Source organism: Megachile rotundata, chromosome 2, assembly GCF_050947335.1.
Source record: "Megachile rotundata isolate GNS110a chromosome 2, iyMegRotu1, whole genome shotgun sequence".
In the NCBI taxonomy this organism is placed as follows: domain Eukaryota; kingdom Metazoa; phylum Arthropoda; class Insecta; order Hymenoptera; family Megachilidae; genus Megachile; species Megachile rotundata.
The window spans coordinates 3635727-3651242 of NC_134984.1; the positions used below are offsets into that span (position 1 = coordinate 3635727).

A 15516-nucleotide genomic window follows, 5' to 3' on the forward strand; every position below is an offset into this window, starting at 1 on the left:
TTTTTTTTTTTTTTTTTAGTAACTTTCCCGCCAAAAATGATACAATTTTTATATTAGTATTATATGTGAAACAGCAACGAATTACAAACATAATTAAACTATAATATCCGTCAATTATTTGAAAAAGTATTATAATTCAACTTTTGTATCGGCAAATATATTCTCAAATATTGATTTGACTTGCTCTAAATTCTGTAAACTAAAAGTTGATTGTATCCAAGCAAGTATGGCGGATTTTAGTGATATGAATTCACACAAAATGACAGAAAATCACGTACAAAGTCGGTGTAATAATCAGTGGGTTCGATTAAACGTTGGTGGTACATATTTTTTAACAGCAAAAACTACTTTAGCTAGAGATCCCAATTCGTTTCTTTACCGATTGTGTCAAGAAGATTCTGATCTTATTTCAGACAGGGTTAGTTGCTACTTAAACAACCGCGAACTTTAAAATATTACTAACATTCAATTCGTAGCTTTATGTAACACAACAATTATATTTTTGTTCAAACAAACAAAGAAGTATATATTTATGTAAATGTGTTTATGAATACTTTTTAAATATGACGTGAATAACATAGATACAAATTTTAAGTTACTGTCAAATATGATTTTATTATTAAAAATGTTACAAACTGTGCATATCATACTAAATTATGTAGTATATACATATATGTGTTCATGTTCAATATATTATGCATGTATAAATATAGGTATATACACATACAAAATTGAACGCTATTTTATAAAATAATGTATTTATGTAGTAAATATTTCACTTGTATACATACACACAGTTTACAAAATTTAGTATAAAAGCTCATATTATGTATAAGAAATAAACATATATTAAAAAAGTTCCTTTATATTTCATGATGTAGGATGAAACTGGAGCATATTTAATAGATCGTGATCCAACATATTTTAGTCCCATTCTAAATTACTTACGTCATGGAAAATTAGTAATTAACAAAGATTTAATAGAAGAGGGTGTTTTAGAAGAAGCAGAATTTTATAATATCACAGAATTAATTCGACTTGTTAAAGAAAGAATTATATTAAGAGATACCAGACCATTACGAGATTCAAAAACACATGTATATAGAGTTCTTCAGTGTCACGAGGATGAATTAACTCAAATGGTATCGACAATGTCGGATGGATGGAAATTTGAACAGGTATTACTTGTTTCTTTTAAATTACCAAAATATTTAAAGCTTAATTTATGTACTGAAAATATTAATGTTTGATCAGTAAGATTTAAAAATTATTAAAATTGTATCATATATACAAATTTTTGATATTTAAAATATTTAGTTAACAACACTAATTTAGATAATTTGAATATATTTTGTTATTATTTTTAGTTAATCAACATAGGGTCTCAGTATAATTATGGGAATGATGATCATGCTGAATTTTTGTGCGTGGTTAGTCGAGAATATGGGGCCAGTCAACTTGGTAGCAAGGAACAAGAATCAACGGATCGTGTTAAGGTACAATTACCGTATTCAAGTTTTTCACATCATTCTTTCAACCAAAGCAGTTGCATATAATTTTTTTATGCTAAATAATTATGTAGTTTTGATTTTGTTCAATTTTTTATTATATTTTCATAATATAAAAAATCATCATCAATATTAATAGATAAGTGTTCATATTTTATTGTTAAAAATTTTAATTAACAAAAAGTGACTATGCTCATAAACTCTGAGGAACATAATATTTAAATACAAAAATTTATAAATCTAGAACTTGAACAAATTTGTGAAGCATAACAGTTTCTGGTATATCAATACTATATTCATTTTTATAGAGATTATTAATCCATTTGTAATAAGAAATGGTACATGTGTCTTTAACAGTGAGTATCACAAATAAAAAATAAACATAAAAGTTAATGACTCCGTGATAATAGTTTATAATAATAATAATAATAATAATATGTATATGTGTGTGTGTATATATATATATATATTTTCAGAATATGTATATCCCAATATACTATTGGGGTATATATATATATATATCCCAATTAGCGCCAAATATATATTTTTAAAACACAGTGCATTAAATAAAACATTAAATGAATTTATCTTAATACATAGTGAAAAAAACATGCAATTGAGAAGATAAAGTTTTATTTTGACTTTAAGTCATTTTCATATTAATTTAATAATATATATAGTACATATAAATACAAAGAAAAAATTTAAACAAAAAGAAAGTATAATGATAATTAGAATAGCGTTAAATGGGGTCTTAATTTATGTACAATATGTCAATTATACAGAATCATAACAAGTGTATATTTCCAAAATTTATACAATTCATCTTATTACAAATAGATACAATAAACAAAAAATCCTTTCACAGTATGAGAATTAAAAAATTATTACAATAAATTAATCACTAAATCATAATTTTAGTTTAAAACTAAAATTGGAAAAATATGTAAATTCTGAAACTTTAGTTAAGCTATATAAGTTATGTTTTCTATGTATTCTTTGATATAGAATTCTTCATTTTTTAAATACTAAACAATATAATAGGCAACAAATGCAAAATGTTGCAGTTTGTTAAACTATTTATTTTAAATTACTTTTGTCCAAAGATTAAAGTTGTTATTATTATTGTCTATTTTTTATCACTTTTATAAACCAAACTAAAATACAATGTTTTGGTAATTCATTTTATTATAATAATGATATTAATTGAATATTATTTAATATGTATTAATTCAGGGGCCTAGTTTCATAAGCATGTTCTGCCTCTGATATTTGCTGTATGTACAATATCATTATTTTTGTATCGCATGCTATGCATCAAATAAAGATTTTTCTCTTTTGTTGGCTTGATTACTTTGTACCCTATATCCTGCACGATTCATCATTGCATGATTGTATTATTTTTCATGTGTTTTATTTTCTGTTAAATAAAATCACTATTAGATAAACATTAAAATTAATTGTACGATAAATATCTTTTACAATTTTAAAGGTACAAAATATTAAATAATGTATAAAATTAATAATCATGTCATAAAAATTAAATCAATTTTACATTAAATATGTTAGAATATTTTTGTAACATTTGTAAAATTTAATGTACACAACAAAATGCAGAGGCTGAACAGTGCTAAATAATTATTAATGTGTTACAGAAAGATTTGAATAATAGATGAATCATAATTTTTATTTCTTTTGTAAAGTACAAAACTATAATTCCTAATGTAAAGCTATTAATATAATTTTACTGAATTTCAATCACTGAATTATATTTTAGGTTCTGCAGCAGAAGGGTTCTCGTATGTAATCTTTAAATCCGTCCTTTCCTTTTCTTGCTTCGTTTCATTAAATCAACTGTGCAGCGACAAGATGAAGACTGTTTTTATTTTTACACTTAAAAATTTAAGTTTATACAAATTTTGATTACCCCATTTTTCTTACACAGTGGTAATTGCAGGAAAAAAATGCAAAGGTATATTATCTTTTATAGCTGTTTGGCTATTACACAAGAATAGCATGAAGCTTTAATAACTGAAAGTATCACACGTAGTAAAGTGAATTTGTGTTTTTTCTTTTTATTGTTTATTAAACGTTCATTAAAAAATCATACATATTGTAGTAAAAATAGTGATTTCATATGGGGTCGTATATTTTATAAATATAATGAAATTGTACTGAAGTAAAACTTTCTATTGGCACTTTTCCTTTGAGAAAAGTGTATTAAAAATAATAGTATTAATATATGTACAAACATCAATATTAATATGCTATAAAACAAAATTGTTATTTAGCTATAGAAGTCATATTTTAGTTTTACTAAACAGTTCAAAAGACAATAGCATTCATAAAGGCAATTCTTTTCATACAAATTTTTACAAAGAATATTAATACTCCCTAACAGTAAATAGATCATCTTTTTGTAACAAAGTATATAAGAGTATGTTTTTTCTAACCGTGTCTTTATCATAACATTACTTAAATTATGTACCTTCGCACTGCCGCTATAAAACATAAAATGATATTTGAACATGATATTTTTTATTATCTGATATAAAATTATAATCAGAAGTATGTAAAATTGATTTTAACAAATGATAGTGTGCATAACAAATATAATTTTTAACAGAAACAATCGATTATATCATTAATATGTGATAATGTATAAACTGAAAGAATTTCGATATGAGAAAGTAATCATATTAAAAGAAAAAAATAAAAGATACAATCATATATTCTTCGTCATTTAAGAATAATGTCCTAAATGTATATGATTTTTAATGTAGGGTAAATCTGGGTTGATAGTAATAACTTAGATATTTACAATAATATTGTAGAACAGATCAAAATATTAGTAGTAATATTAAAAGCTTATAACAAACAAAATAATTTACATTTGCTTTTTCAAAATTATGCTTCTTTTTAATATTTAATGTAATCTTTTTGAGCATAACAATTATCACTGTTATTTATATTATTTATATTGTCACCGTATTATTCATTATATTATTAGCTATAAACAAATACGACGTTACAACGGATATAACGTTAAAAAAAAGTAAAGAAAAATATATGCGACACAAAGCAAAATTTTAAATACCAAATATTTTTTATTTTTTCATGATCATAGTTGGTTCGGTAAATGACGAATGTAATATTTTCCTTCATTCCAATATTTTGATTAATAATGTTGACTCTACTTATCACAAAGTTAATGTCGTTATATACTTCCATAATGTAAACTAAGTATATTACTTCGGATTTGTTATGACTATAACGATTCTACTAGTATTTTATATACAGTCAAATTGTTACTTGCAACCTCAATCTACCCTACAATATTTCAATCTAACCAATGCAATTAGAACAATAGATTATAGACTTATATCAGAAGATATATTACAATGTTTGTTTTTCTCTCTTCGTTTATTATTTCAATGTGTACCATCCTTGTTTTGTAAGTATTTGAAATTATAGTAATTTGTTATTCCAGTTACAGAAGTAATAAAATTTTAAAATCGATAACAATAATTTAGGTTGTCAATTGCTAAAGGCCTATTAAATAAATGTAGACAATATACTCGTATTCGAAAGCATTATTTGCGAGTATAAAGATATGTATAACATTAAAATATGATAAGTACTATTAGAATTATATTGTGTATAATAAATATTATATATTATATACAAAGCGTTCAACGTGCTGGTTTGTATGTACAGTTACTAAGCATTTGGGATAACTTCTTGAAACAATATTTTGTATAAAAATTTATCTGTTTTAAACAGATCAAAAATTACAAGAATCAAACTATATTGGAAATATCCTATTTTTTACAATATACGGTATATAATTTGAGAATATTGTATGGGATATTGAAATAAATTCAACAAATATTATTTCTTCAATATATAATTTTTATTTATTTATAATATTAAATTCATAAAATTAAATAAAATAAAGGCATTTAAATATTGTGCTCTATTGTGATGAATCGGAACTTGAGAGCTTTTTACGAAAATTTCGGTAACTATTCGCGAAGAGTATCATTTCAGTCCAAAATACCTCTTTGTCAAATCATGTAATCTTGATTTAGAATAAACTTGCCTATGGAACGGTTTGCAGATTTAAGTCTCCACGGTAATTGTAATATAAGTAGTGAAAGATGTTTGTCTTATTCATTTAGCAATTTTTTCTTTTTTACATTCTTTCGTACGACATTGCCACAAGCAGTACGGCCATTAATTTCCGGTAACCCGGACAAGCTTGTCCTAGAACCTGCATTGAATAAAAGTTTGAGGTGAATTTTTGTAATCTATTGTGGCTACCTGCTGTGATTTTAAATTACATTTAAAAACAAGTAATCTATAAAGGAGATCTGCATCGTCAGACTACGATTCATGTTACGAGGAATATTCGATCACAACGTATTAAAGAAGCTTTGCGCTAAGAAGTGCCCGGAAGATTTGTGTTTAAAGGAATCTCGCTATAGAGTAAAAAATTTATTATATGTGCAGGTGATTTTCTCACTGTGCAAATTTAAGTCAAGAACGACATCGACGCAACGGAAAAGCCTGATGTAAACATATGCGTGAGAAAACACAAAATAGTGTTTAGAAACAACAGTTTTTTCTTTGCATAGCAATGCAATCATATACAAACCATATACAATCATCTATATGTAGGGATCCGTATATTAATAATATTGCTTTTTACCGCAGAGTCGACAAACTCTAGTAGATTTATCTATAAACAAATTCTTGGATAAAATTAATCTAATAGTATGAATAGAAATACTAAGGCAGTATTCTTTAAATGTGTACACTCGCAAGTAGTGATCATACTGTTAATAGTAATGATGTATAAGAGAATGTTGGAAGGGGAAGAAAGAAAATGTGAAATTAATGGGATAAGAATTTTGCTTTACTTATTGTACTGTATCTGTCACTGCAATCATGAAAAACCATAGCAAAATCTTCACAGTATCTTGTGACTGTCTCTTCATTAAATAATTCATAAAAATGGCTATTACGTTTTCAATACACCATAATGCATAATGTTGTTTTGTTAATTGGTCCTGACTTAGAATAAAAACTGGCTAACTATTATAAAAAATAAAAATTCTGAGAGAAAAATAAACATAGTCCATTCTAAAAAAAATAGAGATTTTATTATAATGTGTTAAAAATTATGAATCTAATATAATACAAGAATAAGCAGATTTAGTATAGAAAAATTAATGACCAAGAATTCTAGATTCAAAGAAGAAAGATCGATATCACATTTTTCCAATAAAAGAGTAATTAATAAATGGATTTTTAAAGGGTATTTAATATTCTGAAATAGATTTAGAACTCGTTATAAGAAAAAGGAACAATAAATTTAAGATTATTTATATTTAGAGTGGATATCATAAAGTTTGTTTTGCAAACATTGAAAATTTTACTTCATATAAATCTGATCATTCTTTCTTTGAACTTTTTAAATAGGAGTTCTAAAAAATGTTAAGTATTTTGTTTGTTAATTGAATGTGAATGAACAGCATATACCCAACTATTGTGTATTCATATATTTATTCTTTATATTCATGTACTTTAAATATATATAACACAAACATTTGGCAAGATCAATTTTAAGAACTGGTAGAGACAGTGACAGTCAGCTGAAAAGGCAATATAATATATTAAATTGAATCTATTTCAATACTGTTCCACATATTTTTTTTCATTATATATACTTAAATAAAGTGTCCTTATGTATATGAATATATTATGAATAAAATACATATATTAAAATATTCATTGAATTTGCCCACAGTATTATTTAAAAAATTTAAATAATTTTAGCTGTTTATTAAAAAATAAGATTCAATACTCAAACATATATGTATATAGTTTTGTATTCAGGAAAGGTTTATGATTTTTATTTTTATATCAAGTGTATATTAATATTTAATCAAATTTATTACAAATTTGAAACAAATTAACTTTTCTATGAAACATTTTTATCAGGTTATTAATAAATATTTTATAAATCATATGGACTGTTACATTAAGCACTTTGCACATATTTAGATAACAGATACTCAGAAAGAAATTGTTTTTATATTGATTGAAAGGGGCTCAGTTGTGCCATTTATTAATTATATTTTTATATAAACATAATATGTTAGCAAGAAAACTACAGAAAGAACATAACTATATATTTAACAACAATATTACGAAATATCCAGAAAATTATGACCAATACAGACAATTTTTTATAATATTTAATGTTATTTGCATTAAAAAAAAAAGCGATAAACCATTAAGGATTAAATATTAAGTTTAATTCAAGACTTATTTTAGTAACTAGCAGTGTACACTCACTACGCGAGTAAAGTGAGTTTATTATTTATCAATGCGAGGGATGACAAAGTAGTTGAAATTGGAAATCGAATTGCCTTTCAAATAATTATCTAGCCACTGCTGTTCTTTGTCATTGATGGTTTGAGTGTGAGGAGTAACTTTAAACGAACCTGTCTTAATTTCAAATCGGTTGTCATGTGTCTTAGTTTGATAATTTGGAATTGGTTCTGAAAATTTGTTTGTTTTTCTCGTTAATAATAAGTGTCTTAACAAAATGAAAGAGGAAAGAGTTCCACTGTTCTTTATTGCCGATATAATAGTGTGTGCACTTTTTTTATATTTGCAATAGTTTTGGAGGAATGAAAATGACCCATAATTTTTTAAATGGAACTATATAGTTTTTCTTCGATAAATCGATTCTCTGAAATATTCTGAATAAAAAAGTATTAGGGTATAATGGTAAGAAAAACGATAATTTATAAGATATTTTAAGTTTTTTTTTCAACATAGTATGCCATCTTTGACATCACCTTGTTCATTAGTGATAGTGGATATCAAATAATAACACAATGTGCACACCTGTGGCCATAGATGAACATTTTGATACCATATGTGTAGGGGTGCACCTTGCCATCTCCTCACATAATTGCTGGCTGGAAACGGCTAAGCCGTTTTATATAAAGATAAAAGGATTTTCTAAACTATTTGATTAAACAAATTTTTTTTCATAAATTTGTTTATATTTGTCAGCAAACATATTATTAGTTTCTATACTTTTGTTAATCTTCTAAATAAGATAGCATTATAGTCAGTTCCTTTTACTGTCTTTTACAGGTTTATTTGTAACAAAACCATGTTTATGTATTTTATGCATATGTACTATTTATTCAGTTTGTAATTTTTGAATGTGATTTATCATCATTATACTGCTTTATAATTAATTTTTATTCTATTATGGAATCTTCACTCATTTTTCTACTTACATTCGAAAATACTTTATTTCTCATAAATTACCATTTTATTAATTTCAAGTTGATTTTAAGTATAAAAATTCTATAAATATTACATTTATATCTATTAAATATTCCATTTATGATTGCTTATTTAAATTTAATTTTCTTTTTAACATTAAAGAATTATGTTGTAATAAGTATGTATTGACTGAAAATGCATGCATGTTCTTGGAAAGTCAAAAGTTAATAAACTGCAAATATTTTCTTGAGTCGCTGTACAGGAATTTGTACTTTTATAGATATATTTCTACATTTATTAAATATTTAATTTTTATTGTTAGAGAAAAAAGTAATATTTAAAGAAATAAACGGGAGAGAAAGTATACATATAAAGTATAAGTGCAGATAGTATTGTATATTAGAATTTACTGCGCACAAATTAAATGAAAAAAATTATTCTATTTTTCCATGTACACTCATTTAATTATTACAGTATTTTTCAAATACTATTTCCAAAGGAAAGGAAGAACTTTTTACTTTTTTCCTTTATTATAGAAAACATTTCATTTAAAACATAAGCACCTAATACTAAAAGGTGCATGAAGATTTTAAGTGGAAGGTACCAAGTATAATTTGTTATTTTAAACATTGTATACTTTTATTGCAGTATAATTTAATTTTAGACAGATATTTCTTTTATTATTATTATGATGATTTATTATTTATTTATTATTTCCTCAGAATGTATTTACTGTAATGTGTTATCTTATTTATTTTAATTACATGATTATCGTTAATGTTATATGAAAGCAAATAACAAAGTTACTCATATTTCTATGCTAAAGATGTTTATATACTTTTACATATTTTTTGCATGGAAATGCTTTCTATTACATATTCATTGTGTCTACAAAGTAAAAAATTAATTTTAAACAATTGTTATGAAAAAAAAAAAATTTTTACTAATAATATCATGTGAATGACTTAGATCGATATACCAATATAATTCAATTACTGTATATGTATATATCAGTATATTAATGGGTATGTGACTTCTTATTAATACTATAAATACTGAAAACCTGACATATATAACAGAAAAATGTATTATACTCATATCTAATATACAAATTTTTTTCCTTGTATAAAGTTTATTATTCAAGAGAAGTCACTTTAGTTTCTATAATAAAATATATAAAATATGGTAAATACATCAGAAAAGGAGGAATTATTTGTAACAGTTACGTGTAAAATATATGATTGATATGAACTCCTGAAATCCTGTAGAACCTTCAAGTAATATCGGATGACATAAATTATATTAAGAAAAGCTAAATAAATTGGAACAGCTGTATCTATTGAATTATAAAAGATTAAATTTATGATCAAACTTATTATTGTAACAAGCAAGTTCAATGTTGGTAACAATTTTCTATAGGAAGTTACTATTTTGTGAATTACTGAAATTACTATACTGTTACGAATTTTTGTCATTTTTATATTGTAATTTAGATCAGAATACATTTAAGTATACGTCATTGATGAGATATAAGATTCTATTTAAATTTTGTTTACATTACAGAAATTATACATTAATATAAGCAAATTCAATATTTAAATTAATATGTTATATTTTACAAAAATATTTCTGCAAGTGAAATATAAATATTAGATAGAAATCACTTCACATTAAATTGTTTTTTACCTGGTTTAAAATAAAAATTAAGATTATTTGAATATCTTGTTGAATATACAACCTTACAGCATAAAAGAAGTAAAAATGTGTAGTTCTTAAAAGAAATATTGAGAATAATTTAAGAGAAACATAGTTTTGAAGGAAAAATTATGCTTACTAGATTGCATAACTTTATTTCATAATTTTCTTATATTTACGTATTTTACAATTAATAAGATATTTAGTCGCTTATAATTAATGGTGTACAAAGCATTATGACAGAATAATTACGAAGTATGATTATGATGTTTACTGCATTTCTTTTAAAATGAAGTTGCAGCTAATTATTTGAAATATAATTCGAGTTTCATAAAATAATATTTATAATATAATTATAATTAACTAATTCTAACAATATATCTTATTAACAGGAAATTGGTAAAATATAATTAAGAATGAAATTTCTAAATTAAATATAAATATATTAAATGTTAAAATGATCATGTTATGTAAGGTTTTTAATATTGTATATATTATATAAACTATTTTAGTAATCTATATTATAGTATTCTATACTAATTATTCTTTAATAGTACATTAAAAATAATTATATTAATTATACTTTAAATAAGTATTCAATATTGATTAATTAATGATATACATGTACTTCATTTGTATACATTAAGAAAATCGTATATTACATCAGAGTAACTACATTATTACCCATAAGTATTAGGACATTTATAAATTTTGTTGACTATATAATAATTTGAGTTACTAATTTTTTCTTTATTCTTTTTTTGGATTAATGTTACGGATCATATATCAAAATTAAGAATTATCCAAAGACCCTTTTTATTTATTCTGTATTGCTCTGTACAAGAGAGACAAGGACTGCAGACACTTTATCACTTAAAAGCGCGATTTCATTGTTTGAAGAATTTTAGACAAAGCAGCATTTTCATATACTTTCTTTTTTGATTTACTCTTTTTATAATGATTGAGGATACTACAGAATCCTATTTTGAAATTTTGATTTTAAAAGATTATAAAAAATAAATTTTTATGTATGCTTTGGTTTGTTACAAAGTGTACCTTATTAAGATAGCATAAGTTAGCTGTTCAAATAATTAATACCTGTAATGAATGTGAAGAAGCAGCTTCATCAAAGTGCAAGAATGTGCTGCATTAAAAAGACTACATTGGAAATGAAATGTAAGTTATATCTATTACAATACTTAAAAACTACCAAAAATTGATTGATGAGGAACTGTGTGTGTCCTGTGCAAATCAGCTAAAATATGAAATTTTCAGGCATAGATTTAAGCAATTTAATGTGTTCTAATACTTATGAACAATAGTGATATCTATTTCAAAAAGTCAGTGTTAATAACAATGTATATTATAATTACCTTTAAAATTATTTTTACAAACACCTTATTTTACAAACTCGTGCACCTTTGTCAATTAAAAATATTTTATTTATAAAATAGCATCATATGAAAGTTTTTATAAAATATTGTAAGTATCAGAACATAAGATTACATGTAGTATAAATAATGAAATATGTTTTTGAATAAATTTTAGTTAAGGCATATTGGCAATTATTTTTAGTGGCTGATCAAGATATCTTGCTAAAGCTTGTGCTTTTTCTCTTAATAAACCAAATCCCACATTTTCTTTTGCATATAAACATAATAATAGATTTGCTACTTCAGTAATTACAACCTTTCCATCCTATAAAAAATTATTGAATGAATGAATACACACAAATTATAATTACATTTACGATATTAAATAACTTCTTTACATAAAATATTTAGTTCAAATGTATGTATTCAATAATTAATATTGTTATTTGAAACATTTTTGCTGTCAAATTATATATGTTTTAAAGTGTAAAATGAGACCTCTTATAAGATAAGTTAATTCTTTTATACAAAAAATATGTGTTAATTAAGCTACACAATAATATTACAATGCTCTATCAATTTTAAAACAAATTATATTAACTGCTAATGGTCAAATGAGCGTATGAAACATCCCCAGTCAATTTAGATTCAATTTTAGTCATTTATATCTTGAGAATTTAAATAAATACCTTTTTTAAAACTCCAGTATTTTTATTATTTCTTTCTCCAAACTATTATATCTCAAGTGTTCAGCTAAAATTTTAGTTTTTCATATTAAAATAAAAAAGATTTTTAATTTTTCTGTGAATACTGTCATTTTTTCAATTTTGATCATATTCACTGTTTAAGTTTATTGAAATTAGCTGCGAAATATATTAAAACAGTTTTCAAAGATTATTTCTCATGTTGTCCTACTTAAAATAACAAATTGCTTTTTTATAAGAAACATTTTTAGTGGCTGGAGTCTTGAATGTTCCAATATATCAGGTCTGTAATGCAGCTGAAGTGTGACCGTTAAGGGTTAATATATATTTATTTTCAGATGACAACATTCTTTTATGTTACATGTAATGTAATAAATGTTTCACATAACTAATATAAACAAATTATATTCTTATTTCTTAAAGTTTACTTCTAGTAAAATTCGATATTATAATTAAACAAAATCTAGTAATTATTTTAATAGTTAGTAATAATTATAAAATCTATTAAAAACAGCTAATCTACTTAATGGTTTACTCAAAATGTTTAGCTAGATAGCTACTACATAAAATTTGTGTAAATAAATAATGTAAAGTAAGAATAAATGAATATTAGTTACCGCACAATCCATTAACACAAATTGTAATTCATCTTCTTTAAACGCATTTCGTCCATTTTTTTCATATGCTGACCAAATATTGCTAGTAATAGCAGCAGTTACTCTTGCATCCTTATCTCCATATCCACTATAAGCTAATAAACCACCATCTCTATTTAATAACCTAAAATATATTGTTATCTGTATTAGTATTGAATCGTGAAGATTAATACTAATTTTATATAACATTAATTATGTTAAACAAATACGAATAAATAACAATTTTTTTATCATTATTTATACTCACAAAGTATTTTCCACACCTCCCGTATTGGCTTGACTAAGAACTTGAGTAAGAGCCTTTGGTTTCAACATGATTCCGTATAATAAAATAAAATTTTATATTTACTTCTTATTTCAAATTATTTTTATTAATTTTACTCTGTATGTTATATTAGACAGTAATAACGAGATTAAGTTCTAGTATACAGAATTTTCTTAGAACATGTATAATAATATGTATATGACATCCACAAAGTAAACAAGTACAGTAAATTCTTTCTACACTTTATTCTACGCATAGATGAACTTATATAAATACAATACCAAAGAGTAGATATAACACGAGGCGACACTAGACAAAGAAACCTACCTCCTAGAAAGAGACAGAGGACGCAACCAATTTAAAGGCCAAATCAAAAGAATCGGATGTGCGCACGTGCACAGTGTAGAAGCACAGTATGAGAAAGCATAGTAGGTTCACTCCGTGTCGGCACCTTTGATCTCATGACTAAAAGATCGCCATGTTGCTGGTTGTGCGCGGGCTCTAATTTGAAAGACACAAACAGAAAGAAAGAATTTTACTAAATATTTAAAAAAAAAATAAGACTTTAGAATAATAACTCACTTGATGGGAAGAAAGTTAGATCTATTGTAATTATATGGTACATAAATTATTGTGTATATTTACAAATAATTAACACCTTTGTGTTTATTTTGTTGTACATATGTATTAATTTATTTTTAATTAAAATACAATTTCATCAAAATCATTGTATAAGAATACAATTATTATATACAATAATTAATAAATACGTGCTTCCTACGTCGTTATAAACGACGTTAGAAAAATATAATCTGATAATCATAATATTGACAAATGTGTATCCATCCTTGATCCATCAGTCATAATGTGATTTAGATGCTGAATTCTTCTTTTTCTTTCTTAATTTCAGTTTATTGATGTATACCTAAAAATATTTAGAATATAATATAATGAATAAATAATAAATTCATGCACTCTCCCTTAAAAGCTATAATAAATACAAGATAAGTAACATAATAAACTAACCTTTCTACATCTTTCGGGAATCTAAACAAAGTTTCTTTTATTCCACGTGTTTCACTCGTTGCACTTTGACAGCCTTTTATACAACACCATTTTACGTCACACTTTCTATATATATTTATTTATTTATTTGAAAAAGTAGGTGACAATAATAACGAGCACATGTGTTATTACCAGCTATTCACAACCGCGATTCGGTCATGCGCGAGTGACAAATATTAGGCCACCTTTGGGCAGAGTGAGCCTACTGTGCTTTCTTATACTGTGGTAGAAGTATGGCGGTCGAAAAGAAATATTAGAAAATAGTTTTTCATTTTCTTATAAATTATTTGTAATAATCATTTCCGTAATACATATTCTTCAAAATACATATATTTTGTAGAGCAATCATTTTGGTATATTCTTTTCTTTTTCAACTATTTAACGTCGTAAAATTGATAAAAACACCTCAAAAGACAATATTAGTAATGTACAGAAAATTGATTACAAATATATTTTAAAATATTAAAGATTCATATGAAAGTAGATTTGGTCGATGTTTTGGATAGATCAAAGTTGCGGACAGAGAGTGCCGCCTGTGGTCTGCACCGTGTGCAATACGTCTATGACTACGTTTCCATACATGTATATGAATATATGAATGTATATGAGGTATACATTCAGCGTGCTTCTCATGAATGTTTGGTGAATTTTGTTGTTACGTAAAACTACTGACTGAGTACCACTGTGATTGGCTTATATTTGCACCATTGTGGCCAATGTAGTGTTGCGTGAGAGCGGTGTAGGAATATAAAACTTACAAGTGTTGCGTTTACCGTCCGCGGTCTAGGGATTTTGGGATGTGGGTAAGTTAACCCGTGGAGCGCTGAGGCGCCGGCTCGCGGTGTGTAGAAATAATTCGAACAGATTTAAGATGAGAAAAAACTAAGTCCAACTATTTATTCGATAATTGACAATGTACTTTTTACAAGAGCAAAC

General features: G+C 24.9%; 2 protein-coding genes across 5 annotated transcripts; one reads left to right on the forward strand and one right to left on the reverse strand.

Annotated features, from left to right (window-relative positions):
- Positions 1-137: 137 nt before the first annotated feature.
- Positions 138-11715, forward strand: inc (BTB/POZ domain-containing protein inc). 3 transcript variants are annotated; one of them, XM_076542371.1, is made up of 4 exons: positions 138-418; positions 882-1178; positions 1368-1496; positions 1817-2847. In XM_076542371.1, exons 1-4 carry the CDS (start codon positions 227-229, stop codon positions 1835-1837), a joined length of 639 nt encoding a protein of 212 aa, XP_076398486.1. In that variant the 5' UTR covers positions 138-226; the 3' UTR covers positions 1838-2847. The 3 variants fall into 3 exon arrangements, with proteins under 3 accessions (XP_076398486.1, XP_012142397.1, XP_003699697.1); XM_012287007.2 differs by lacking the exon at positions 1817-2847 and adding an exon at positions 3286-11715 and having other exon boundaries at positions 152-418; XM_003699649.3 differs by having other exon boundaries at positions 176-418; positions 1368-1901.
- Positions 5400-13836, reverse strand: Lamtor2 (Late endosomal/lysosomal adaptor, MAPK and MTOR activator 2). Of its 2 annotated transcripts, none has more exons than XM_012287044.2 (3): positions 13498-13836; positions 13212-13374; positions 5400-5781 (listed from the first exon to the last, which is right to left on the reverse strand). In XM_012287044.2, the coding sequence occupies exons 1-3, from the start codon at positions 13563-13565 to the stop codon at positions 5704-5706; spliced, it is 309 nt and encodes a 102-aa protein (XP_012142434.1). In that variant the 5' UTR covers positions 13566-13836; the 3' UTR covers positions 5400-5703. The 2 variants fall into 2 exon arrangements, with proteins under 2 accessions (XP_012142434.1, XP_003699690.1); XM_003699642.3 differs by lacking the exon at positions 5400-5781 and adding an exon at positions 11938-12215.
- Between the last annotated feature and the right edge of the window lie 1680 nt (positions 13837-15516).